At 38.5% G+C, this 26,417-nt stretch overlaps 1 protein-coding gene across 1 annotated transcript in view; it reads right to left on the bottom strand.

Moving 5' to 3' along the window:
* Nucleotides 1-4,456: 4,456 nt before the first annotated feature.
* Nucleotides 4,457-26,417, bottom strand: part of ano1b (anoctamin 1, calcium activated chloride channel b) — a 37,889-nt gene continuing 15,928 nt past the window's right edge. The window contains exons 9-24 of the mRNA XM_085413102.1: nt 26,310-26,374; nt 25,356-25,490; nt 22,204-22,364; nt 21,403-21,485; nt 19,581-19,655; nt 18,219-18,287; nt 17,936-18,137; nt 13,088-13,199; nt 12,894-12,951; nt 11,501-11,601; nt 10,770-10,912; nt 10,247-10,399; nt 10,044-10,096; nt 7,663-7,847; nt 6,315-6,420; nt 4,457-5,108 (exon numbers count right to left, since the gene is read on the bottom strand). Coding sequence (XP_085269228.1) covers nt 4,857-5,108; nt 6,315-6,420; nt 7,663-7,847; nt 10,044-10,096; nt 10,247-10,399; nt 10,770-10,912; nt 11,501-11,601; nt 12,894-12,951; nt 13,088-13,199; nt 17,936-18,137; nt 18,219-18,287; nt 19,581-19,655; nt 21,403-21,485; nt 22,204-22,364; nt 25,356-25,490; nt 26,310-26,374 — 1,953 coding nt within the window. The 3' untranslated portion in view covers nt 4,457-4,856. The remainder of the gene's footprint in view (nt 5,109-6,314; nt 6,421-7,662; nt 7,848-10,043; nt 10,097-10,246; nt 10,400-10,769; nt 10,913-11,500; nt 11,602-12,893; nt 12,952-13,087; nt 13,200-17,935; nt 18,138-18,218; nt 18,288-19,580; nt 19,656-21,402; nt 21,486-22,203; nt 22,365-25,355; nt 25,491-26,309; nt 26,375-26,417) is intronic.

Raw genomic sequence — 26,417 nt, 5'->3', positions numbered from 1 at the left:
CCTATCAGCAGAGATTGTACCTTCACCTATCAGCAGAGATTGTCCCTTAATCTGTAACACAGTCAAATATATTCTCAAGTAACATTCAAGCATGCCATTCAGCGTGTTAGTACGAGCTCGGGAGCAGCTTGGGAGAACAAGAAAACAGAGACTGCTTCAGGTTGTCTTCCCAAATCGACTCAACTTTATTCTCAAGTACAACAGTTTATATAGAGGGAAAAATTCATGAGTCAGCAGATTCTCAGTTTAAACCAGTACAGACCAAGATAAGGGAGTGTCTTCCTGCCCTTGGGTGAAGAAGCACCCTTTGTATAGTTTATCAGTTCAGCTACAATTATGATTATCTCAGCGACATATTTTCAAGGCACGAAATAAAGAGTTCTTTCATTAGTGAATTCTGAAACAAACCATCTGGCCTTCAACAGGCGTCTCCTAAGAGATTTAGAAACTAATGTAGCTGAGGGAGTGATCTCTGTGGTATTTCAACCTTGTACCAGCCTGTGATTCTCACACATCAATTCTTGGGTCAAAGAGAAAAATAACTAAAACAAAGGGGCCTTATTGAATGACAGAGTTTTCCTGTATAATGTCACTATAAAACAATATCCAGTAAATGCTCCCATGGTACTAAAATACCTAACAGTAAGTTTATTAGTCGCAACCAACCAACCCGGTGACATAATGTCCTGAAACGACTCCCATCAGTTCATCTGCACGTAGCTGGATTTGAGCAGACAGTATGTCTGAACACCTCAGACTTCATTCGGCTGCTTCTGTCCTGTGTCACATCATCAATAAACACTAGTGTCCCAGTGCCACTGGCAGCCATACACCCCAAACCATCACACTGTTTTACAGATGATGTGATTTGGATCGTGAGCTGTTCCACACCTTCTCCATACTTTTTTCTTGCCATCATTCTGGTCGAGGTTGATCTTGGTTTCATCTGTACAAAGAATGTTTTTCCAGTACTGTGCTGGCTTTATTAGATGTTTCTAGCAAAGTCCAATCTAGCCTTTCTATTCTTGAGGCATATGAGTGGCTTCCCCTTTGCAGTGAATCCTCTGTATTTACTTTAATGCAATCTTCTCTTTATGGTAGATATGGATGTTGATATGCTTACCTCCCAGAAAATGTTGGTCATTTTTATGGCTTTTAGGGTTTAGGGATTTTATGGCTTGATCCACCACAACTGTGTTCCGTGGACGTCCAAGTCTTTTTGCATTACTGAATTCACCAGTGCTTTCTTTCTTTCTCAGCATGTACCAAAATTCAGATTTTCCCACTCCTACTGTTGTAACAATTTCTTTAATTGTATAAACAATGCATTTTACTATTGCAATGTAATGTTTATAAGGTTGGGGGAACCTGCAGTCAGCTGAGACTGAGGAAGTCACTTGGGTGAGTGATGAAACATTTCATCCACTGAAAATGTTACATCCAGATTAACAGAATCAACCTTTTGGGATTTGGATGAAAAAACTGTTTTTAAATGCTCCCAACTGTGGGTCACCACATGTACATGCCCAAGTTGTGACTGGGTTGCCCCGAGCAAATAACGTATTGCCAGACCCCGTAAATTTTACCTTGGTAGTCATCAGCGACAGCTTGGAGACTGGGGCCTCAGGACTCCAACAACTGGAACAACTGGACTCCAGCCAGACTCATCAGTGAGCATCAGTAATCTTTTATGGTGTTCTCTGCTGGGGCAGCAGTATCTCCACTGGGTAAGGGAGAAACTGAACAGGCTGATCAAGAAGGCCAGCTCTGTTCTGGCATGTCCTCTTGACCCAGTGGAAGGATTCAGTGACAAGACGATGCCACTGAGCTGTCATCCCCATCACTCCCAACCCTGACAGCACGGGGTGGGAGTGACGGTGCACCCACAGTGTGCAAATTGTACCAAACTGCAAAATACTTAGCTATGCCTCTAATGAAACCTCTGCTTGCTCTGTTTCACTTCTGCAACATCAGTCTTTCCACAGGTAATACCCATATGTTGATTCATGGTTTTCATCAGTTTTCAGACTACTGCAGCATATTTTAAAAGGGGTTATGTGCTGTAAAAGACAAAAAAAAAAGTTATTCTTCTCCGTATTCAATCCTCAGGTACTGCTGTGATGCTTACACCTATGACTAAGTCCCACTTTGCTAGGTGCACTTGTTCAACTTTTCATTAAATCAAATATCTGATCAGTCAATCACATGGTAGCAACTTAGTGGATTTAGACATGTAGACATGGTCAAGACGATCTGCTGAAGTTCAAACCAAGCATCAGAATGTAGAAGAAAGGGGATTTAAGTGACTTTGGCCAAGACATGGATGGTTCTGCCAGACAGGGTAGTCTGAGTATTTCAGAAACTATTAGTCTGCTGGGATTTTCCCAAAGAAATTTATAGTACAAAAAAGTACCATAAAATATTCAGTGAGCAGCAGTTCTTTGGTTAAAGAAGAGGTCAGAGGAGAATAGCCAAACTGCTTTGAGCTGATAGAAAAGCAACAGTTATTCAAATAACTACTCAACCAAATTGCAACCAAGGTATGCAGAAGAGCATGTCAAACCTTGATGTTGATGAGCTACAGCAGCAAAACAACTGCTGCTTCTATCAGCAAAAGACAGAAAAAAAAAATCAGGCTTTTAGTTGCAAGCTGAACAACAGAAAAACAGAAAAACGTTGCCTGGGTTGAGTCAGAATTTAATGTAAACAGCACGACAAACTGATCTCACCTGATATCTCAAATCAACAGTTCAGGCTGCTGCTGGTGTAATGATGAGTATTTGGGGTATTTCTGTGCTACACTTTGAGCGCCTTAAATGATCTTTAACACCACAGCCCACTTGAGTATTATGGCGGACCATGTCCATCCCTTCATGACCCCAGTGTACCTATCTTCTGATGGCTCCTTCTAGATTAATAATGCAAAGAAACTGAATGTTTTCAAAATACACTTCTCAACCCATCTGCCTTCTCTCTAGGTCCTGAGCACTAAAGACACAAGTATTGCTAGAGACTTTGGTAGAAATGTGGATTCTGGGAAAGTTCCCAACACCTGTTGACTGTAGAAAGTGATTGCCTCAGGTGGCAGAGTAGGTTGCCCACTAATTGGAACTTCAATGGCTCATTTCCAAATCCTCCTGTGCTTATAGATGAATGAGACGTACAAAGTGCTAAAACTGAGTACAAAGGTGTTATGTAAGTACCAGTTCATTTTACCAAAGACTTGATTTTAAAAGGAAGAAAAAAAATCAGGTTAATAGTTTTACTTAAGTAAAAGTTGCTATATAGAGGAGTTGTCCATTAAAATGCAACAAAGACCAGTGTAGGTGAAGGGAATGTATAGCGTTACCTCTTTTAAACAGTTTTGAAGCAACCTGTTTGCTCTGAGTTTCAAATATCAAAGAGTAGGTTTACTGAGCCATAATCAGCTGTTAGCTGAAATAGAATTTCAGATATTGCATGCTGATTAAATGCAGAATGGTGTATACATTCAACTTTCAACCCTTTAAAGGCAAATTTATCATATATGATGCATACGATTTGAGACTTCTACATAATCAGTGTAGGACCTCCAAAACTGGAGGTAACAAAGAAGTTGAAAATGAAAACGAATATATGCAAATTCAAATTTCATTTCTTAAGAAATTGTCACAAGGATCCTCAAAAACTCAATTTTCCAAAAAATAAAAATAAAAAATCATGATTTGGGCTTTAAAGGTTTACATATCCTAAACAAGGCAGTCTGAGAGTGAACTGCATTGGAGTGAGGTCTTCTTTAAGATGAGGCCTGATTACACAGGTCTGCAAAAGAAAATAAAAATGATATTTTAGGGTGCTGAATCTAAAAATGATCTCAATTTCCCTCCATCACATACAGTGTTTTTGCAAATCATGAGGAGTTTACATTAAAAAGAAATCACAACAGCAATGAAAAAAAATCAATATTTTATTACAATTAACTAATTTTGCATAATTTTTCTGAGATTCCTTACCACTGAACAAAATAGATCTGTTGGGATGTCTTGAAGAATGGGACATGGACCATCTGAGCTCCTCACAGCGCAAACTCCCAGTATCCGCCCCCTTCTCAATTCCTCGCATTTTCTATTCTCTTGCTTTTAGAAAACGTTACTGGATATGGTTTTTTGACTCAAGTATAGGATACCAGGTTTTTGGAATTTTAAAAATATTTTTCCCAGTTTCAGTCAAACAAATCCTATTCAGTTTTTTGGTTGCAGACCTGTGTTATTCAAGGAGAATTTAATAAAAAAAAATTCTGATTTAAATTTTGTTCCATACAGCGAATTAAAAATGTTTATTTTCTAACAGCAGGTTGTAAATTTTGATTAGTCACAGTTTAATGAAGTTTCTATATTGATTTCTTTGAATTCACATTTTCTGATTCTAATGTGTATGCTGGTAAAAAAAAATTATGCACACAATTTGTCATCATTTTTGTGCGTATTCTAACATTTGTGAGTATTTAAAGGATTATATAAAAAATTTCAGCTGTAATGCATGTAAGAATGAATACACTTTTACATTTTGATTTACAAAGTCATTAATTTGAGTACACAATCAGACATTCTTAAGCACATAAATACATTTGAGGGTGCACACATGGAGTGACAGAGTTTCACAGCTCAACAAAAACATGCAACATATTTGGCCACAGATTTAATTTTCTCACATCTCTTTGGCCAACTGCTGTCCCAGTCATTGGAATGTTAAGAATATTAAGAAAACATACAATTTACATACAATTTAGTCTGTCCTGAGAGAGAACTAATAGCAAGCTTCGACATGCTAACAACAATTAAACTAATAGCTACTAGCCATAGCTGCTAGCATGGCTGTTAGAAGCTTTTGGTGCTGTTGGTATGCCGTCGGGAGCGTGGGGGTGCCACTTTGCTGTTGTTGTTGTGTTTGCTGCAGTTTTCCTTTCCATCTGTTGAAGTGCTGCTGTCAGTGATATAGCTCTTGCCCTGCTCTTCTTTCATGAACAGCTCTACCAATAAAATCTTCTCCTTGTGGATCTGCAGGCTGATATCTTTTGGGATGTCTGGGATTAGCCAGTCAACAATGTCATTCATGAGCATCACAACGTTCTGTCAGAAATAAATGAAAGAAATGGGACAACTCAGCAATTTTTCTTCTGGTAAAAACAAAAAAATAATCTCAGAACTTCCACAGTCTGAATCCCCAACATCCCGTAGGTCACATGCTTTTATGTTTTTCTAAAAATTTCAACCGTTTGGCATATATAGTTCATTTTAAATCAATTCAGTTCAATTTTATTTATATTGTGCCAAATTACAACAGCACCAAGGCACTTTATATTGTAAGATAAGAATCCTACTATAATAAAGAGAAAACCCCAGCAATCAGACAACTCCCAGGAAGGAAAAACTATCTTTTAACAGGAAGAAACCTCTGGCAGAACCAGGCTCAGGGAGCAGCAGCCATCTTTCAAAACCCGTGAGGGTGAGGGAAAGAAAAGAGAGCAGAGTGAGATAGGACAAAAGGTTTATATGGTTTTGGCCTTGACTAACCATACTAAAATTCCTTATACACTATATGGACAAACATATTAACTGGAGCGTTCCAAAGCTCCTCTGGCACTAACACAAAGACAAAACTGTGCACCAGGAGATTCAGTAAGTTTCCATGGCTGAGCAACTCCTGTGGGTGTAATGTGTTGGTGTCTTAGTACTTTTGTCTATCTAGTGTTTGATATTCAACTGTGCAACAAGTAGAGAGCGGCTGCAGACCTCCACTGTTGTAACATGTCCATGTATCTGCATACCAAGTGATTAAATAAGAACATTTGTGCCAGACGCTGCAGGAGAGCAGTTACAGACTCCACCAGAAAGTGGGCTTTTATTTCAACTCAAGGACAAAAAAAAGTATCAATTTTTGGAAAATGGAAAACTGCAGAAGACCTTCAGTAGAGGTTTATCATTAGGGATTTATAGGAGGGCAGCACAGTGGTACAGGAGGTATCAGTCACCTCACAACAATCAGGTTCCTGTATGTTCTCCCTGTCTCCTTGAACTGCCAGTTTGAGTAGACATGACCTTACTTTTCAGCTACAAGTAAGTTCCTGTCCATGGACTATGTGATCAGTTTCTGAATTTCTGGTTGTTCTACTCAACTGTGGTGATTTATGTTGGCTGCTATAATGAAATGTAGGTTGTTCTGACCAGACCCCACGTCAGAATCATAGTTCAGCACCTCTCTTTAAAAGGTATGTGATAATTCAATAAAATAAATTCATAAGAACATTACTAGTAATTGCTTTATGTATTACCTACCTGGAAAACAATAACAAAAGCCAGACGGACAGCCAGCACTGCCCAGAATTCCTTGGATAGCTCATATGGTGTGTTTGACCAAGGTGGTTCTCTGTAGTCTTTATACCTTAGTGACAAAAAACAGGTATCACATTTGGTCACAATTTAACACTCAATTTTGAGAAGAAATTTCTGGCAAAACCAGGCCAGTACATATAATCTAAATGATTAGATAGGGATAATTTAGAAGTAGTGCAATCTCCCAGATGTTCCCCTCAACATGTGTTTAACAAACCAGAAACTCCCTGACAGTGTTACGTTCCAGCAAGGCCTGCTGTGATTTTGACCCTCTATCGGTGTGTCTCCTGCCATAGGTGCCACCATTTTTGTATGGCTGTCTGTACACAGCAATTAAGCTAGCCAGAGAAAGAAAGAATAATCCAACATTTTTTTTCCAAGTCCATTAGCGTTAGCATTGTCAGCACAGTTCTATACCACCTATATTATTTCTTATATACTTATTGCTTTTCTGTGTCATGAAAGTGTCTTTTTTAACTTGCTAAATCACCATGGTAACTTCTGCTGGACACACAAACTTATCTCAAACTTAACATTTTGGTATTTGAATTCCGCTTGCTGTCTTTGTATATAGTTTTGGTTGCATGTTTCTATGGTTTACACTTCCAGTGCCAGCTTTGTATCCTTGGTCTCTGTTAAGCGTCAGTCCTTAGTGTTTCCTTGCTTTTCTTTCCTCTTTCTGTGCCGACAGCTTTGTCACCAGATTCTTTTTCGTTTTAGTAATATGGTAAATGGACTTGTTATATAGCACTTTTCCAGTCTAGTTTAGCAATTAAAGTGCATTTTACTAAAAGCCTCATACACACACATTTATTTGATGATGATTTTCTCTAAGGCTAAGTGCCTTATCTAACATTCACATACACTCACATTGGATGCATTGAGGCTCAGTACCTTGTCTGGGGATGCTTCAGCATGCAGACAAGAGGAGTAATTGCAATGGATTGAAAAGCTTGTGCAAGGATTACAGAATGGCACATCTCTGGGCTTAAGAGTTTATTTATTGAAATAAATAAAGACTAAAATAGCTTCCTTCATTGTAAAGCACTGTACTCATTTGCATTTAATTTAGAAGTCATTGCCAACAATGACTCGATTAATAACCTGACTGCTGGAGGCACTGATTCACAAATGATTTAAAAATCATCTAAAATCACTGATTTGCTTTTTACTCACAAATAGGTTTTTAAAGAAGCATAACAATAACTAAACTTTTTGAAATACCTATTTCAAAAAGTTTTTACATTTATTGAAATGTTATGACAGTTGTAACCTGAGAATAATTTCCTACCTGCATATTACAACAGGGTAGCCAAAGTGTGATGGATCCATGGGTTCTTTGCCATCCTGGAAGTGGCTGACATTAAAATAAGACAGTGTATGGTTGACAAATCCATGCATGGAGCCATCAGGACTGTACATGTACTGGTAAACCATCCGAGGGATGAAGTCTGACGTGAAGGAGATAACGAATGCCTGGAGCAGGGACAGAGGTTCGGACATTAGAGAGAGAGAAAAGAAGTGTGGCAAATGGAAACAAATATGAACTATGTGAACTGTAACTACACACAGGTTTAAGTATACAACCAACTGGAATGTTGTAGCTGAAATACCAGCCATACTGCTTTATTTCTTTATTTAAAGAGATAAAAGTAATGTTTCCTTTTGAGTATGCACTTGGCATCGAGCAAAACATAGCTTTATCTTTTGATAGGGCGAAAACTCCATTAAGCTGGAAATGCAGAAAGACGGGCCAAAAAGAATAAAAAACACAATCTACAAAAGAGATAAGATGATATAAGCACCATATATCCAGCACGTGAGTGAATATTAGTTTGATTTTATGAACTATACACATTAATCAAATCTGAGAACATTTCTTATCTGATCCTCCCAGAACTACGTGATTGTTTTAAAATAATACCTAACACTTATCTATTGAAACCAAATTTTTACATTCATACGATGAAAACTGAGTTACAAGCCCTCATACGGTAAAATGGTTGACTTTTAAGTCAATTTTTTAAAATAGTTTTTAAGCCCTCATACTGTAACTTCATAACTAGGCAGATAAAATCATTTTTCATGAATGAAAAACACATGCAAAATTCCAGGTGTCACAATTTCTAAAACTCTAAAGCAAAAATTTTCATTTAATTTTTCATTTCTTTTCTAAACAATTTTTTACTATGACCAAATTTGAGCATCAATATCAACATCTCTAAATCCCATCATCATATTTCTTTGTTCTGTTGGAGCTGAGTGCTGCAGAGTGTGAGGAACCTGACATCCCTATGCCTTATGAAAAGGCAAAATATTTTGAAAAAAATGGGCATAGAGGTAAAATATGGGATCTTGGTGCCAAAGATGAGCACAGAAACATTTTGAATCTGCAACTATTAACTCATTAAAACATAAGGAGCTCGTGGTCCACCTACATATTACACCTACAGGAGATGACCACTGAAACCAATGCCATTAAGGTCCCAGCACATAGTTTGTGTGCAGATGTTAATGTCAGAGGAGGTTTGGATCTCTGCAGCTACTAAATCAGATGAGTGTTTGCAACTGTTATTCACTGTGCACCTCAGCAATCAGCAAACAACTCTGCAGCACTGGTACTTAGATATCACTTTTCTACTCACCTGAGCACTAAAAGTAGTAAATCAATCAATCCCACATTCACCAGCTCTCTCTCTCTCTCTCTCACACTCACACACACACGCACGCTGAAGTAGGCAACCAGGGGTTCAACACCCCTGGTTGCAAGACAGCTGAAGGCAAAAGAGAGTCTAACCCAGGGGTGGGCAACTCCAGGTCTCAAGGGCTGGTGTCCTGCAGGTTTTAGATGTCCTTGATCCAACACAGCTGATTCAAATGGCTAAATTAGCTCCTCAACATGTCCTGAAGTTCTCCAGAGGCCTGGTAACAAACTAATCATGTGATTCAGGTGTGTTGACCCAGGGTGTTATTTAAAACCTGCAGGACACCGGCCCTCGAGGCCTGGAGTTGCCCACCCCTGGTCCAACCTCTTACTAGTAAACTAATCAAGTGTCCTATGTGTGAATGTTTGCATAATCCGTCCATGGAAGGAAACGTGTTTCATGGTGCGTTTGCTGGCAGCATAGTAAGAGTTGTGGTTCTAATAATAAATACGTTCTTTGTTGTGCAGTTTGTTTTTTGCAGGCTGGAGGATAATGGTCACTTTTGTTATCTTTGCAGAGTTAGCATCTGGGCTACCTTGCTTTGCAGCTCCTTGTTACTTTTTATTTGAATTGCTTATGTGGTATTATGTGATATTTAGCTAATGTAAAGTTGAGTTCTTTTTGCATGTAGTATTATTATTATTATTATTATTATTATTGTTATTAAAGGAAGTATGTTCAGGCCCTGGGTAAACTACATAAGTATGGGTACAGTTAAGGTGATGTCAGGTTACAGGAAGTGACTGAAGGAGCTTTTTTATGTAATTGTTTCACAATATATATCAAGTTTCTTACTCACCATATTTGAGGAATATGTGTGGGCCCTTTTTCCTCTTTCTAAATTTTTGTTATGTATACAATTTGTTTATGGACATGAACTTAGACAAAGTTTTTTACATTAGTTTTAACACCAACACGATCGTGCATGTAGCATGTCAAAAGAATTAAACCAGCAGACATTACTTACGTTAATGATGACAGCAACCTTTGCTACCCCTCTCAGTATGTTGTACCATATTCCTGTACAATGAGAATATGTGTCAGCTAATGTTTTCAGGTATAAGATTTCTCTTCTTATAATTAAACAAATATTATTTTCTCTTGTTATTGTGATCCTTCCTGAATAACATGCATTTTTAAACATGCCACAGTGTTTTAAATATAACCCACCGATGTCTTTAGCTCTTGCTGCCACTGGTCTTCGCAGCTCCGTCACAAATTTCTTGGCATCAAGTCGTATTTCAATGATGTTGTTGAGCAGAGCAAAGAGTGGAGCCAGCGGGAAGGATGCCACAAACAATGTAACAAAACCAAACTGGATGACTGGACAAAGGAGCAAAGCAAAAAATCAGTACCAACATATCCCTTTACCTGTGCAAATATAAATGTACTGAAAGCATATTATAGACACACAATTAAATTTTTTTGTCTACTATCTCTACATAAACAAAACTGCATTGAATTAGAATATAGATTAACATGGAAATCCTCAAAACCTTGAAACCACAATAAGAATCAGTATAATCTCACAACTGATCCTTTAGTCGTGATTTAGACTTTTGAATGACACGCGGCCATCAGTGTTTATAGAAAATTATCTTTGCACACAAGAAAACAGACTTGTGTTTTGCTTTGTTCATATCTAGTATTTAAGAACCAAAGTGGTGAAGGATATTTAGTGTGTAGTACTGACTCATTTCCATATATTCAGGAGTTAATCCACCAAATGGCTCCAGAAAATGGTCGGTTTCATATCTCGTCAACTTCTTCTGTCTCTCTTCTTCCTGAAAAGCTCCTTGCTTTGACCGAATGTATCGAATCAGTTTCTTCAGTTTGCTGAAAGACATGTGCACATATGAATACACAAATGCATATAGACGCACGCATATATGAACAATAATGGCCACAGATCACTCTAATGGCATGTCGGTGCTGTACTTTTGGAAGTAATAAGTTGTGTTCAATCATTTAATGTATAAGTAATAACTTGGACTACAGATGAGTTGTTTGATGGTTTGATGATCCTTCTCTACAGCTACAGTCAAACGGAGTGTGTTTTTTGTGTTGCCACAGGCTGTCAATGCTAACCTCAGCCTTGGGTGTTATACGGTTTACTCAAATTGGCATTGTGGCTTCTGCTTTTTCTAGCTGAATTATGATGCCAGTGATTACATTTGAACAGAAAAAAGTTACATTATCTCCTCACTACATAACAGTGTTTGATATGCATATCAAAAGTTGTTATTACTAAATGTCAATATGTAGGAGTGTGCACAGAATTCAAGAGAGTGGAATTCAGATAAGTCTTTTTTTAAGTACTTCCTGAATATCGAGGAGTGATTATAGAAAGAAGATCTCGTGCAATTACACTACAACAATGTGATGTGCAAGAGCAACAAACCAATATGAAGTGATCCTACTTACGGTATTCCAATCTCAAAAAGGTTGTTCTGGATAAGTTGCTTTCCCAACATGGTGATACTCAGCTGGATACACAGCTCCATCAGACAGCCTCCATGAGCACACTGTAAAACAATCCCACACTAAAGTCAACCACAGAAAAGAAGGAATTTTTAAAAGTACACCTAAAACAAAATGACAGTATTCCCCGTTCTTGTTGCAAAGACAGCAACAACTGCACTTTTTTTACTGACTGTGTGGATATCTGGGCAAAAAGATGACCTGACACAGTATGCAAACACGACCTCTCTTGTCAAGACGACACAACAGCACTTGCACTCTTGCCATCACCACTTTCTACAAAGGCACTTTAGAGAGTGTCCTGACCAGCAACATCTCACTCTGGTATGGCAGCAACATTTCTTTAGACCTTAAACACCTTCAGAGAATGGCACACTAGGAGAAATGTAAATATTTTTATTATAACACAACAGTGTGCAGAGCAGAATGACTTGCTCTACCTTGGGTCATGTAATCACAGGAAGGTTGGTTTGATCCCTGCCTCCTATAGTCCACCCGAGTCCATAAGTTGAAATATCTTTGGGGAAGTTGCCCCAGTGTATCTATTAGAGTGTGTGATGAATACTGGAATGCCAATTTATTAATAATGTTGCACCAACTTCATTTTCTAAGTGACTTGGTCAAAACTAAGCAGATCTGATGAGGAAATGAGTAGTGTGTAAGTGCAGATTTTACACTTGCATTTTTCTCTGGAAATAGCATTGTAATTCAGAAAAAGTGAGAGGAAGATGACTGATGATAACTAACATGTTTGTGATATAAAGGTGAATCTCCAGTTAGAAAGTAAAGCAGGCTGAATGTGGTCTTTAAGATTGTGTTAGTGCTTCTCTGGATAGTTCACATGATGTGCAGGAGTACATTATTATTATTACACACACACACACACACACACACACACACACACACACACACACACACACACACACACACACAATCGTGCATACTCATTCAATCGTATAACCAATTCAGAGTCAACAATTGTGATTTTCTCTGAGGCAAGACTGAAATACTGATCTAATATTATGCATTATATGTAATATTATATTGTCCCCTGGTGTTAATAAAGTATTCTGATTCTGACTCTGGTGAAGTCGTTTAGCTTAGGGCAACAATCTCTTTACCAGAAAATAGAAAGAAGCTGTTCAATAAAAATGTCATTATACTTCTAGGATGTGACTTAAAAATGTGTTTAGTATGAAAACTGGGAGAAAGTGCAGTAAAATAAAATGTATTTATTTTGTTTAAATTATCTTCAGAACAATTATACTCCAAGTCCAGTCTGAAATTATTATGACAGCTTTTGTTTGAGGTTAATTTGTAAAAACACAAGGCTTACCTCTTCCATTCTGTAAGAGTCAAACACATATAGGTAGCTGCCTGGCCTGCCTACAAGTCTAAAATGAAAATGAATGGAAAACTGTTTAAAGTGTGAAGTATCAAATATTGAACTTTGTGCATAAACAGTAACTGATAAAATGAAAAAAAAGAAAAAAAGAAAAACCAAAAACAATAAATTATGAGATTACTAACCTTCCCCTGAAGAAAGCAATGTAGATGATTGGGGCAAATGCATTAACAAACTTGAGAATGAAGGTCTTGAAGATGAGTCTCTCCTCAAAACTCTTGTCAGTTTTAGGAGCCTCTATAAGGGAGCAGAAAAATTATTATTATTATTTTCTTTTTCTTTTTGACAGTTACTTCTAAACACTGGAACAAAATAAAACAACAACATGTCTCAAAACAGTTGAGATGGGGCCATGTTCACCACTGTGTGGCATCCCCTCTTCTTTTAAAACATCTTTCATTTCTAAACATGTGGGAGGAGATCAGTTGCTGCTCCTTTGGGAGAGGAATGTTGTTTCATTCTTGTCTGATCAACAAGATCAGGCTTTAAACAGTCCTGAAATGTTTTTATTTGTTGAAAGGTCAAGGCAGCCCAGTTCCCAGACTCTTCTATTACAAAGCCATGCTTTTGAATGGAGTGCTGATTAAAAAAAAGTCACATGCTTTCTATCCTCTTAAGTCAGGAGGCTGCAGCATTTTTCAAGAATAATTTCAAATTTAGATTCATATGACCACAAAGTAGTTTCCCACGTTGTCTCAGTCCATTTATTTTAACACCTGCCTGACAGTTGCATGGGCCAAACCATGGAGATGAGTGACCAAGGGGGTGTAGACAACTCCTGTGTAAGTAAGCACCCAATCATGTGCGGTCCCAGGCCTATACCGAGTCCGTGCAGAGGAGGCCAGCCACCCCACCTGGGGCCAGCACCTGTCACCACAAGCCCCCTAAGCCCCACATCTCAAAACGGTAAGGCAGCACCCGCCCCAACCACCCACTACCACAAAACAGGAGCTGAAAATCAGTCTAGATTCTAGCTACCCTTTAAACCCAGATGTTCCTTTAACTAAACTTTTAGAGTGGTCATTATCAGTACTTATTGTTTCATGTTTTGCAAAAACATGATGCTAGCTATGTCCCAATTCATAGGCACATCATTCGGATGACCCGGCCTTCACGGTCTACGTGGGCCGGGTCCTCCGAAGGATGGGACATACCTGGTGATTCACAGTTTAGCCATAACATTAGCATTTAGATGAGGGTTTCTACCATTTCATTTTAGCTCTGTGCTTGCATGTGTTTGGGATTCTACATAACTGATTACTGGATATGGTAAATTACCAGTTCGCAGCTGCTTTTTAAGGTTGCACACAAGTGATTTGTTGCCTTAGCAGTGACGTGGAAAACCTTTCAGATGAGGAGGGCATTGATAGCTGAGATTTGACTCATACTTTCTCTCCTTCCCTCTGAGGTGACAAAGGCATAGAGGCTTCTGCTTTTCAAATGCCTTATTTTTCATATTTGGCCATTCATGACATTATTAATGAGAATACTGTGTTTTGGTAGAGCAGGTCATCTACAAATCGGTAGGTTGGTGGTTTGATCTCTAGCTTCTCCAGTCCGCATATCCTTGGGCAAGATACTAACTCCAAGTTGCTCTCTGATCCATCCATCAGAGATGAATGTGTGTGATCATTAGAAAAAAGTTCTTGTATGGGTGTAATGGGTGAGTGAGGCATGCTGCATAAACCGCTCAGAGTGCTCCAGGAGAGCAGAAAAGTGCTATATAACAATCAGTCCATTTACCATGCATAAGAGATAACTAATAGGGAAGCCCATTGGAGGGCTACACACATAATCACAGAACTGGAGATACATCAACTAACTACTATTCTTTTGCCATTCTAGCTGGATAGCTTGTGTTTTTGTTTTACTCTCAATAGACCAGACCCAACTGATATTCATACACTGGTATGAACATAGTAATAAACATTTATGTTTACGTTTCATATAAAAAGGCTTTCCAATGGTATAAGAATTATTGTGAAGACAAAGAAATAATTGACCAGACACAAATGTCCTTACTGTATTTGTGCTTTAGTTAACAGCCTGTTTTATAATAATAATAATAATAATAATAATAATAATAATAATAATAATAATAATAAATTTTATTTATGAGCGCCTTTCAAGTCACCCAAGGACACTTTACAATAGGATAAAACACTTAGTAAAACAATAGCAGAATAAGAACAATAAAATAAAAGCACAAGATAAAATGAACAAACAGTGGATTCAAAGTGAATATGCAGATTTGAACAGATGAGTTTTGAGTTGGGATTTAAACTGGGGGAGAGAACCAATATTTCTTATTTCAGGGGGCAGAGAGTTCCACAGCCTGGGAGCAGAGCAGCTGAAAGCTCTGCTTCCTATGGTGGTGAGGCGGAAAGAAGGTACAGTAAGCTGGATAGAAGAAGAAGAACGAAGTGAACGGGCAGAACAAGTGGTGGTTAACAGGTCAGAAAGGTAAGGAGGAGCGAGGTTATGAATGGCCTTGAGGGTGAGCAGAAGAAGTTTGAAAATTATCCGGAATTTCACAGGGAGCCAGTGAAGTAGGGCAGGGATAGCTCAATAGGTAGAGTGGTGGCCCCATGATCGGAAGGTCGGGGGTTCGATTCCCCTGAACAGCTACCCTGAGGTACCCCTGAGCAAGGTACCGTCCCTACACACTGCTCCCCGGGCGCCCAGTGGCTGCCCACTGCTTCACTGAGTGAATGGGTTAAATGCAGAGAGGGATTTTCCCCACGGGGACCAATAAAGTACACTTTCTTTCTTTCTTCTAAGTTCCTGAAGGACAGGGGTGATGTGCTGGTAGGAGGGGGTTCTGGTGATAATGCGAGCAGCAGAGTTCTGAACCAGTTGAAGCTTATGGAGGGATTTTTGGGGGAGACCATGCAGAAGAGAATTGCAGTAGTCAATACGGGAGGTAACAAGACTATGTACAAGAATGGACGTAGACTGGGTGGAAAGAGAAGGAAGCAATCTGTTAATGTTACGTAGATGGAAGTAGGCAGAATGGGTGAGATTATTGATGTGAGATTTATAGGAAAGTGAACTGTCTAGGATGACACCAAGGCTCTTAACCTGAGGAGAAGGGAAAACTGTGGAGTTATCGATGGTGAGTGAGAAATGGTTTGCCTTCAAAAGGTTGGATTTGGTGCCAATAAGGAGGATCTCAGTTTTATCCTCATTGAGCTTTAGAAAATTAGAGGTAAACCAGGATTTTAACTCGGATAGACATTCTGTAAGGGAAGAAGGTGGGAGGGAGGAATCAGGTTTGCAAGAGAGATATAACTGGGTGTCATCAGCAAAACAGTGAAACTGAAGATCAAATTTGCGGAAGATGGTACCTAGAGGGAGGATGTATATTATAAAGAGAAGAGGGCCTAAAACTGAGCCTTGGGGTACACCAGAGGTGATGGGGAATAGACGAGAGCGGAATGATCTTAGTTGAATAAACTGGGAGCGGTCGAGGAGATATGATTGAAACCAGACGAGGGGTGTGTCAGAGATGCCGAGAGAGGAAAGTCTGCTTAGAAGGACAGAGTGAGAAATGGTGTCAAAGGCTGAGCTCAGATCTAAAAGGACGAGAATGGTGAGAAGACCAGAGTCAGCTCCGATTAGAAGATCGTTAGTGACTTTAAGTAGAGCAGTTTCGGTACTGTGACATGAGCGAAAACCAGATTGAAATCTCTCGTAGATGTTATTATTAACCAGGTGTAAATGAAGTTGAGCTGCAACCACTTTTTCGAGTATCTTAGAAATGAAGGGTAGATTGGAAATCGGACGGAGGTTGTTAAAGTTGTTAGGATCTAAAGAAGGTTTTTTCAGTATAGGAGTGACTAGAGCAGTCTTCAATAAGGAGGGAACGATACCGGTGGTGAGAGAAGAGTGAATGATGGCAGAAATGAGTGGGAGTAAAGAAGAGAGGCAGGATTTCACAAGCCCGTGGGCATGGGGTCAAGATGACATGTGGTAGACTTTGATTTACATATTAACTCGGAAATATCAGATAAATCAGGAAGATGAAAAGTGGAAAACGGCTCAAAAAGGAGAAGAGGTTCTGGAGAGGGCGTAGACACAACATTTGATCTGAGTTGCTGGTGGATGTTATTGATTTTCGTAGTCCAGAACAGCATCAAGGAGTTGCAGGTTTCAGAGGAATAGAAGTGCGGTGGTAAAGCGTTGGGGGGTTGAATTAGTTTGTTGAAAACTGAAAACAGAGTCCTAGCATTACCCTCATAAGAACTGATAATACCAGAGTAGAAGCTTTGTTTGGCCTTGTTAATGGAGTCTTTATACTGAAGTACGTGGTATTTATAGATTTCTGAATCAACAGTTAAACCAGATTTCTTATATTTACGCTCTAGCTGCCGAGCTTTGGCCTTCAGAGCTCGGAGGTCAGAGGTAAACCAAGGAGCAGAGCGAGCGAAGGAAACAGAGTGGGTTTTTACAGGAGCCAGAGAATCAAGGACAGACAATGTTATAATATAACAACAAATCATCAGGAGTAGAATAGAAGTCCGGAATCTGAACATTGTCCAAACTGGTAGTGAGAATGTCCATATCAATGTTCTTGATGTTGCGGAACGAGATGAGACGGGTTGGCTTGGTAGAAGAGCAGCAGAGAGTGAGGTTAAATGAAAGGAGGAAGTGGTCAGTTATGGGGATTTCAGTAGCAGAAAGATTCGAGGGAGTAAGACCAGAACAGCAGACCAAGTCCATGGTGTGTCCTTTAGAGTGAGTGGGAAAGTTGATAAATTGTTTAAATTCAGAGCCTTCGAGACAGGAGGAAAAGTCTCTGGTGAGCAGAAGGTCATTATTGTCCATGTGAATGTTGAAATCTCCCACCAAGATCACATTTGGGGAGAGAGATGAAAGATGGGTTAGTAGATTAGCAAAGTCACTGAGGAAGACAGGGTTAGGTTTGGGGGGGCGGTATACAGTAGCTATGATAGGTTTTATACAAAACTTACCTAATACAGTAAGCCATCGTGCCACAGCTCCATATACCTCATCCAGTATAAGGATGACCACAAGGTTGATGATGGCTGCAGTGGTTTTAACTGTCAGCTGCACATGGTTCCTTGTGATCAGACTGGAACTCATATGAAGAGCAGCTTTGGTGGAGATGCGGTAGAGGATCACACCAAACACAATGGCAAATGTAACACCAATCTGAAGGAGTAAAAGGGTTTTTCACCTTTAAACATAACATCAGTGATGTACAGTATATGCAGAGAATAAGATTTTTCCTACCATTAACAACATCATGACGATGTTAGTCATGTAGGCAGGCAGACGGTCCTGAAATGTAAGTTTTTCTATCTGAAACAAGTAAATAATAAAACAGTAAAAAAAATTAACTCAGGTCAAACATGACATGTAATGTCACCACAGTCATACTTTTAAATGTATTAAAATCAACACAACATATTAAGAAAGCATAAAAGACAAAGAGAAAGTTCCAAAAAAAGAAATCAACAGCCTGGTACAAGGAATGCACTATCCAGCTCAACAATACCAACGGGCCTGAAATAAGGATGCTGACTTTAATCACTGACAGGCCAGGCCAGCAGGAGGCCTCCGTTAAAGGGACGCCACTTGATGCCAAGATCAATTGATTCCCAGAAATCTGTTACCTCCAAGCCACAAGCTCCTTACAGGTGACGATAGCTCAGTCACCTGTCGAGAGTTCCTTAAGCTCATTGACAGAACTCTGGGCAGTACGCATCCTGTTGTGTTTCAATAAACATTCTAAAGTTGCCAGTGTCTGTGGTAGCCTGCTTCTTGAGTCTGATATGAACCAAAACATGTCAAACAAAATATAATCAGAAACCAACTTTCACTTTTAGAGGTGTTGATTCTCTGAGAGCAAAACTAAAAAACTAAATGAAAGATCAAGGAAACTGATTCAGAGCGATTTCACATGAATGGCAAACAAATGCTTGGACTATTAGGGAGCTGTTAGCTCAAGGCTCTTATTATACTTTAGGAATACAAGTAAGGCCACAGTCTAAGAGTAAAGTGTTCTGTTATATAGTAAGATACTATTACATTAGCTAGAGGCAGCTGTGACTCAGATAGCAGAGGGGCAAATCCTTGGCTTACTCCAGTCTGCATGTTGAACTCGCCTTAGGCAAGATATTGAACCCTGAGTTGCCCCCAGTGCACCCATCTTAGTGTGTGTGATTGTTAGGCAAGGCAAACAGAATAGAAGGTATGCACACTCATAAATATTGGTGCTAAATATGTTGTAAATGTGCAGTCTTAGTTCTGTGCACAAAGCAAATATAACTGCTTTTCATAATGTTTTGAAAAGATTGTTGGTGATAAAATGTTTTCCTGTGGGCTGTGCAATAAACAGTGGCACAAAAAAGCATTAGATTACACAATGCAAACATACAAATACATGGCAAAGTGTCAGCTCTTGCAAGATGTTTAAAAGCATTTGCAAAAGCAAATGTAGGTATATTGACATAAGACACCCTTTTTATGCACAAACTAAAGCACTCGGCAAAACAGTTTTAAAGTAAAATACAACTAGAATACTCAATAACCTTATGATACACACAGCTTTGATAATAAAAGATTTTCATGGACAGCATAGAGTGTGTTTACCTTGTCCTGGGACTTTTGACGTTTCCTTAGAGACTTTTGCATTACTTTGAATTCGTACTCAGCCCTGGGGTGATCCTATGATGACACACACAAAAAATGATAAACAGTGGCAGTGATTCATACTAACCAAACTAAAATAGATGTTGAAGAGACAAGTCTAACCAAAAACAGTATCAAAAAAGTATAACATCAATATAATTTCAAAAAAGTGTATTTTCCCTTAATCTTTGAATTCAGGTGTTTTGGTTCCTATTGCCACAGGTGCATAAAAATCAATCTGATTGTCCTCCCAACCTCTGGTGGTTGTTTTCTCTGAAGATGTTGGAGAAAACAGCCACCTATAAGAAAGATGATGCTAATGTAGGGACAGTTATTCTTTAAGATACTAAGTCACTCTATGGGCTTGGAATACAAGAAGTCTTTTCTGAAAAATAATGTTTTTGGCTGTTTTCTCCAACAGCTTCAGAGAAAACAACCACCAGAGGTTGGGAGAAAACAACTGTGGAGTCCAGCCACAATCATCATTTAATTAAAACATTTTTAATACTAAAAATATGTTTTCTTACTTTTCAGTAAGTCAAATAACTGACATCCGTAAGACAGTGAAGTGAAAAATCACAGTTAGAGTAAAAGTGAATAGAAGAGCAAAGATGTGAGCTGAAAGGAAATGGCCACAGTGCAGTTTAAAGGGGAAACACTATCACAATGTACAGACTCAGCATTTATAAACTGTGTCTAATGGAACCTGGGAGTGGAGGGTCTCACAATTACTAATAATTGTGGTTAAACATGTTATAACTATCAAACTAACCTAAATACGAGACAAATTTAAAAGCTGGCTACATACTTTTTTGCCTGTTTCCAAGTGTGATGATCTTACTCATTGTTTGGTAGTTTGTTTGCTGTTAAACTGGACAGAACTATCTTTTTAGGGTGTCTGTATAAGGTGATAAAATTAACATTTTATTTTGCCCAAGCTCTTTTCTGATATGATTTTCTTTCATCTATCCCAGGATCCATTCAGCTCAACAGTTAGAGAAAAAAAGCAATGAAGTTGCCAAAGGGACACTGATATAAAACAAGCATTCTGGGATCCATCTCTCTTCATTTATTGTTTAAAGATTTGTGTCAGAAAGCACTCAAACAAGCACAATCGTGAAATCAGGATTTCACAGTTATGAACCAATCAGTCAAATCATGTGTGCATTTTGTCCTGTAAACAAAATGTTAGTCAATGGTCATAATTTTATAAATGTCATTTTTTTTTCAATAAATCATCTTTGGACTGTACATGGTATTAAGAATATATATAAACTGTGCAGATCGCAGCAGCAGCAGAAAGGTTATGAAAAGTAAAGAGACAAGATAATAGTAATAAAATAATATGAATTTTCACCAAACCTTGAGAGCTTCCTGTGAAAAACAAATTCAGAGAAACAACATTTAAGTAAAGTGAAAAATGGGTCAATATGTTTTCAGTCTGTATGACAGTAAACTGAGAGAGGGTACTGTTTTTTTCATAATCACACTGAATAGTGAAGTCTATTCATGCTCAATGTGACTGAACATGAATGGACAACAAAAATAAAAATAAACACAAAAACGTTCTTAAATGGAAAAGTCTGATTTCCTTAAATATTATTATGAATATGAAAATATGAATAGAATATGAATATTTGTCACAAAAGACAACATTTCTAGTTTGGCGACCTGGGTTCTCTTCATAGTATTGTATATATAGCAGATCTTTTATTTATTATGTGGGCCTTGGGTCTCTGCCTTTTATCCTTTCACACAGAAAAGCAGTTGTGTTATTACTCACTTCCTCATCCTCGAACCCTGTAAGGTCCCATTCATAGTTGAGTCTCATCTGCCTCCTTTTCCAATGCTCCATGAACATGGCAGCTTTAAAAGAGAGGTAAGAAAATATGCAGAAGCAACCAGACATCAAAATGTGCATGTTTCAAATATAAAATCTGGAAATTACACAGAACAAGAACGATTGGTGGTAAGCACAGCAGACGCAGGTAAAGCAACAAGTGGGCTGGGTAAATAAGGCCTCACATAGAGAGATCAACAACCACTCGTGCTTTACAGCCAATCCTGGAATGACTAATTCCCTTCACATGCGTGTCTTTGGACTGTGGGAGGGAACCAGAGTCCCTGAAAATCTGGAAAACCTTTTGCTGTGAGGTGACAGTGCTAGCCAATAAAAACTGTTCCACCTGCATGAGACAATTCAATTTCTTTTATAAAACATCTCCCAGAAAAGTGATCAACAAACAGAAGAAGGGCTATCAATAATCAAATCTGAGTGCAACAAGCTAATGGACTCCAGACTAACTCGGGGAAGGCTGATGTCGTTACTTTCTCACATATGCACAGGTAGATTTGGGTAACCTTTTCCCTTTAATAAATGAAATCATCATTTAATTAGTGCATTTTATATTTACTCTGGTTGCCTTTTTTTGCCATTTGTTTGATGCTTTAAAAAACAAGTGTGACAAAACAGCAAAAGAAAAAGCAATCAGGGAGAGGCGTATACTTTTTAACAGCACGTTATAAAGCGGACACACATACTCTACTTTTGTTTTTTTGAATGACCTTCTCTATCTTCACTCACCCCAGAGAGCCATGAATATAGAGAAGAAAACTGTGGCAGGATTGTCAAACAGATGACTTGCCCGGGCAGTCCCACAGGCGGTGCTAAGTTTCCAGTAGCTGCATACTCTGTCACACAGTGGACACATGGTGATGTTGTTCCTTGGATGACAAATCTCCATGCTAGAATTAACAGAAAGGCACATGCAGAGTTGTATTTTTGTTTTTATCACTGTTTAGATTATGTAAAATACATGATTATAACCCACCACTACTTTGCTAATGCAACCCTCACACTGTCTTTAGGCTAATCTCAAATCACACAAAAATTTAATTTGTTATGGCAACTGAATAACAAGAGTACAGCAGGAATACTGACAGGCAGTACAAAGAGACAACATATTTCTCCCATGCAGGCTTCTCTTCATTTTAAGTTAAATCCAGAATCAAACTAAATCTTTCTCGTCACATATGAGATATTAAATAATCAGGCCCCATCTTATCCTAACAACCTCTGATTACCACTCCAACACAGCACTTCACTCTGTTTTTTTACTTTTCGTTTTGATGGGGGGGCTCAGAAAAGTATTAACACGTGTCTTGCATCTGCAGGTGATTTTGTTTCTGTGTATATGTGTGCATACTGTATGCAGATTTGTGAAGTTACACCTGTGAGCTGTATAATATCCAAAAGGCCAACAAAATGCACCACGATGAAACCCAGAAACCAAACATTTAACAAAAGGGTGAATACACAAGCATAGACAAGGACAGGAGGATGGTAAATGATGCCGTGAGGACACCTCCACCCCCAGAATCACCCAAATCACCATAGGTCAAACAGCAGAGCCCTTCACTCTCAGACTCCTGACTTACTTGTGGTTCCTACAGTTTCTAGAAGTAGAATAGGAGGCAGAGCCTTCAGCTTTCAGGCTCCTGTCCTGTGGAACCAGCTCCCAGATCAGCCCCACTTATCCCCTTTATACTCCCTGTGCATTGTTATTCGACTAGATCATTTTATTAAATTTCGTCTTCTCTCTCTATAGTTTATACTTTTTTTCTTTTCTCATCCTCCACACTCCCAAAAAAGTAGCGGAAGATCGCTGCTGTTTCTTGAGTCTGACTCCTCTCTTGTTGAAAGTGAGTTTTTCCTTTCCACTATTACCGAGAGCTGCTCATAGGGGACTCATCAGGTTACTGGGGGTTTCTCTCTCATATAAAATGTAAAGTACTGTGAGGCAGCTGTCGTTATGATTTGGTGCTATATAAAAAAATTAAACTGAAATACACTTTTTTCACATGGTCTTCCTGGATTAAATCTCTTTCTTGAGTATTTTCACTTTTTATAAACAGTGTATCCGATACATTCATATTACATAGTGGATTTCTCCAATTTTGTTTTGCTCTTAGTGATGTGACTGTAATAGTATGACAATATATACACTGGGATATGATGTTTGGCATGTTTACACACAAAAAACAGGACATACCTGATAAAATGGGATGCTCATGTCCATTTAAATCAGCGATTACCTCACAGCCATCAGTCACAGGGCTGACTTTGGTAGCAAATGTCGAAGTATGTGAAGTATTTTTGTTATCATAATGATTGTAACTATTCTGGTTTTTTCTTTTTTGAGATTTGCAGCTGTTATTAGCTCAATTTTCCTAAAACAGATTCCCATTAGGCACTGATGAATAGATGGGTCATCTGGTTTGTGTTACAGTCTGTTTGCTTTCTGTTAGGATTCTGACACTTACAGTGAGTGGCATTTGTCTCCACTGGATAGAAATTTGCACTGCCAGCATGTCATAATATCCTGTGGATGATAAAAAGCAGGTGGAGAAAGGAAAGGAGGCCCTCATTTCTGTAGTAATTCATCAAACTTTTACAGTTCTCTCCTGCTTGTTGTACTTTCACTTCCTCTTTCCATTTTTTGATTTCCATCCGCTTTAAGTCCTACACTGTTAAATAGTTTTTTACTGCTAACTTTCTTTACTTAGCCTCTGTGTTAAATTTACAATAGTGTATTCTTAGTGTTTTGTTGTGGAAAACAATCACAAACCGTTTAGAAGAGGGGTTGGGTGGGAATGAAAGAGTAACGTTTTCAGACTTTTTGGCATCATCACTCTATTACGTACCTACAATATCAATAGTGTGCAGTTACATATTGTAAAATGATCCGAGCAAGGCAAAAATATGGTAAGTGGCACTAGATATCAACACAACACAAAAGGTGTGCATTAAACTCTATTAATAATAAGTTGAAACTGAACTGATGACCTGTATCTCCAGTATTTGGTGCAAATAGCACATGGAAACCACACCACACCACAATAGACCGAGTGAAACAACAAAAACCAAACAATGTGCATATGTAAAACTTTGAGTTTGTTATTTATAGTTTTAAATATGGATGAGTTATATTTCAATTCACTTCAGTTTGATTTTATTTATAGTTTGCCACATCACAGCAGCAGTTGCCTCAAGGTGCTTTATACTTAAAGGTGAAGACCCAACAAATATACACTGAAAAAAACCCAACAAACACATGAGCTCTGTGACCAGCAGGTGACAGCGTGAAGGAAAAACTTCCTTTTAACAGAAAGAAACCTCCGACGGAGCCAGGCTCAGGCAGGAGCCGCCATCTGCAGCAACCCGATTCTCTGTAGTCTTCAATACAAAACGATTGTCTTTTATGAACTTTTTTTTTACTTGAAGTAATCACACAATCTGATTGCATGATCAAAGATAACAACCTACCTTATGTCCTTAACATTTTTCACTGGCAACAAATAAAGCTTTGTTTTCAAAGTACACCCCAGCTATAACACAGATTGTTACACTGAGTCTAAAAACCAAAAATATTCCATTTTTATAACACTATTGTTCAGGTGGATGTTTATGATGTGTATGTTTTGAAGAGGGAGGCGAATAATCATGTTGAGATTATGATCACAACTATGTGATAATAACACATATGTTAAATAAATTAAATAAATAATGTTAAATCTTTTTCCTGCAGTGCTACCCTGTAGCTTTCCAGCTGTAACTTTTGTCACCTGTCAAACAACTGAAATTGTGTTCATTTGTCTTTAAATGTGTACATCTCTGGGGTGATTATAGTTAGAACCACATAGAACTGGAATTTTTGCACATGCATTTTTGTTTACCTTGGAATGTTGTCATCAACTGTGGCACATCCATACAAAAAGACAATGACCCCCACTAGTGAGGCAGGAATCAGCATCTGGGTATACAGGCCTAGCCAAGCAAAGTACAGCCCAATCTTCTCACCAAAATACTTCCTAAACACCCGGGGAAACAGATAAAAAATCATTTTTATTACACAAATCGAAACTGTAGTATATATTGTTTTTCCCTTATTTACCACTATCTGCACAGACACAAAGGAACTTGTGAATTGTTTCCTGCATACTCTAACAATATATCTATAATAAGTATACATCTATATTCTAGCTCATTAATATGGTTGATCCAGAAGTATAGGTTGTGGTAAGCAGGAGGCGGCTTATTGTGGAGGTGGATGATGGCCATGTAATGTTGTCAGATGCAATATGTGGATATTTGAGCAGTTATAGTAATTAATATAGTGCTTTATCCTACACGTTTTATCAAACTCACATTCAGCCAGTTTAGAATCACCAATTAATCTTATATGTATGAGGGAGGAAGCAGGAGTAGAAGGAGAAAGTCTCGAGTTAGAAAGCCCAGGGTGTATATGTGACTAGTGTTTATTGATGATCTGACTGCTAGAAGCAACAGGATGAACAATGAAATGCACAGGGTCCTACTCTGATCTGAACCCAACATGAGTTTTAGTTGCAAGAGACAAATCCAAAGACAGAGAGATCCACAATTAAGCAGCAACTGAAGATGGCTGCAGTAAAGGCCTGCAAAGCATCTCAAAGGGAAGAAACACAGTATCTGAAACAGGGAAGGGGTTTAGAGTATATAAAAATGGCTGTAATTCCTAAACAGTTTACTTGAAAATGTATTATAAACCCCCTAAATTGAAGCCTGTCTGCACTTTAATCACATTGCAATTGTTCTAGCTGCATCATTGCAAAAGCGATGTCATTTTTCAAATTAAGGAATGTCCTTACCGCACAAGTCCGATTGGCTGGTACTTGTAGAATACGCTGTAGTTTGCCCACTCCTCATATAAAAGCTGGAGAAGATATTCACATATGTTAGGGGTGTGTGTGTGTGTG

Source organism: Rhamphochromis longiceps, linkage group LG7 (assembly GCF_057381845.1).
Source record: "Rhamphochromis longiceps isolate RC_006_pf linkage group LG7, R_longiceps_female_GT1.1, whole genome shotgun sequence".
Taxonomy (NCBI): domain Eukaryota; kingdom Metazoa; phylum Chordata; class Actinopteri; order Cichliformes; family Cichlidae; genus Rhamphochromis; species Rhamphochromis longiceps.
This window is presented reverse-complemented; position numbering and strand designations above follow the sequence as displayed.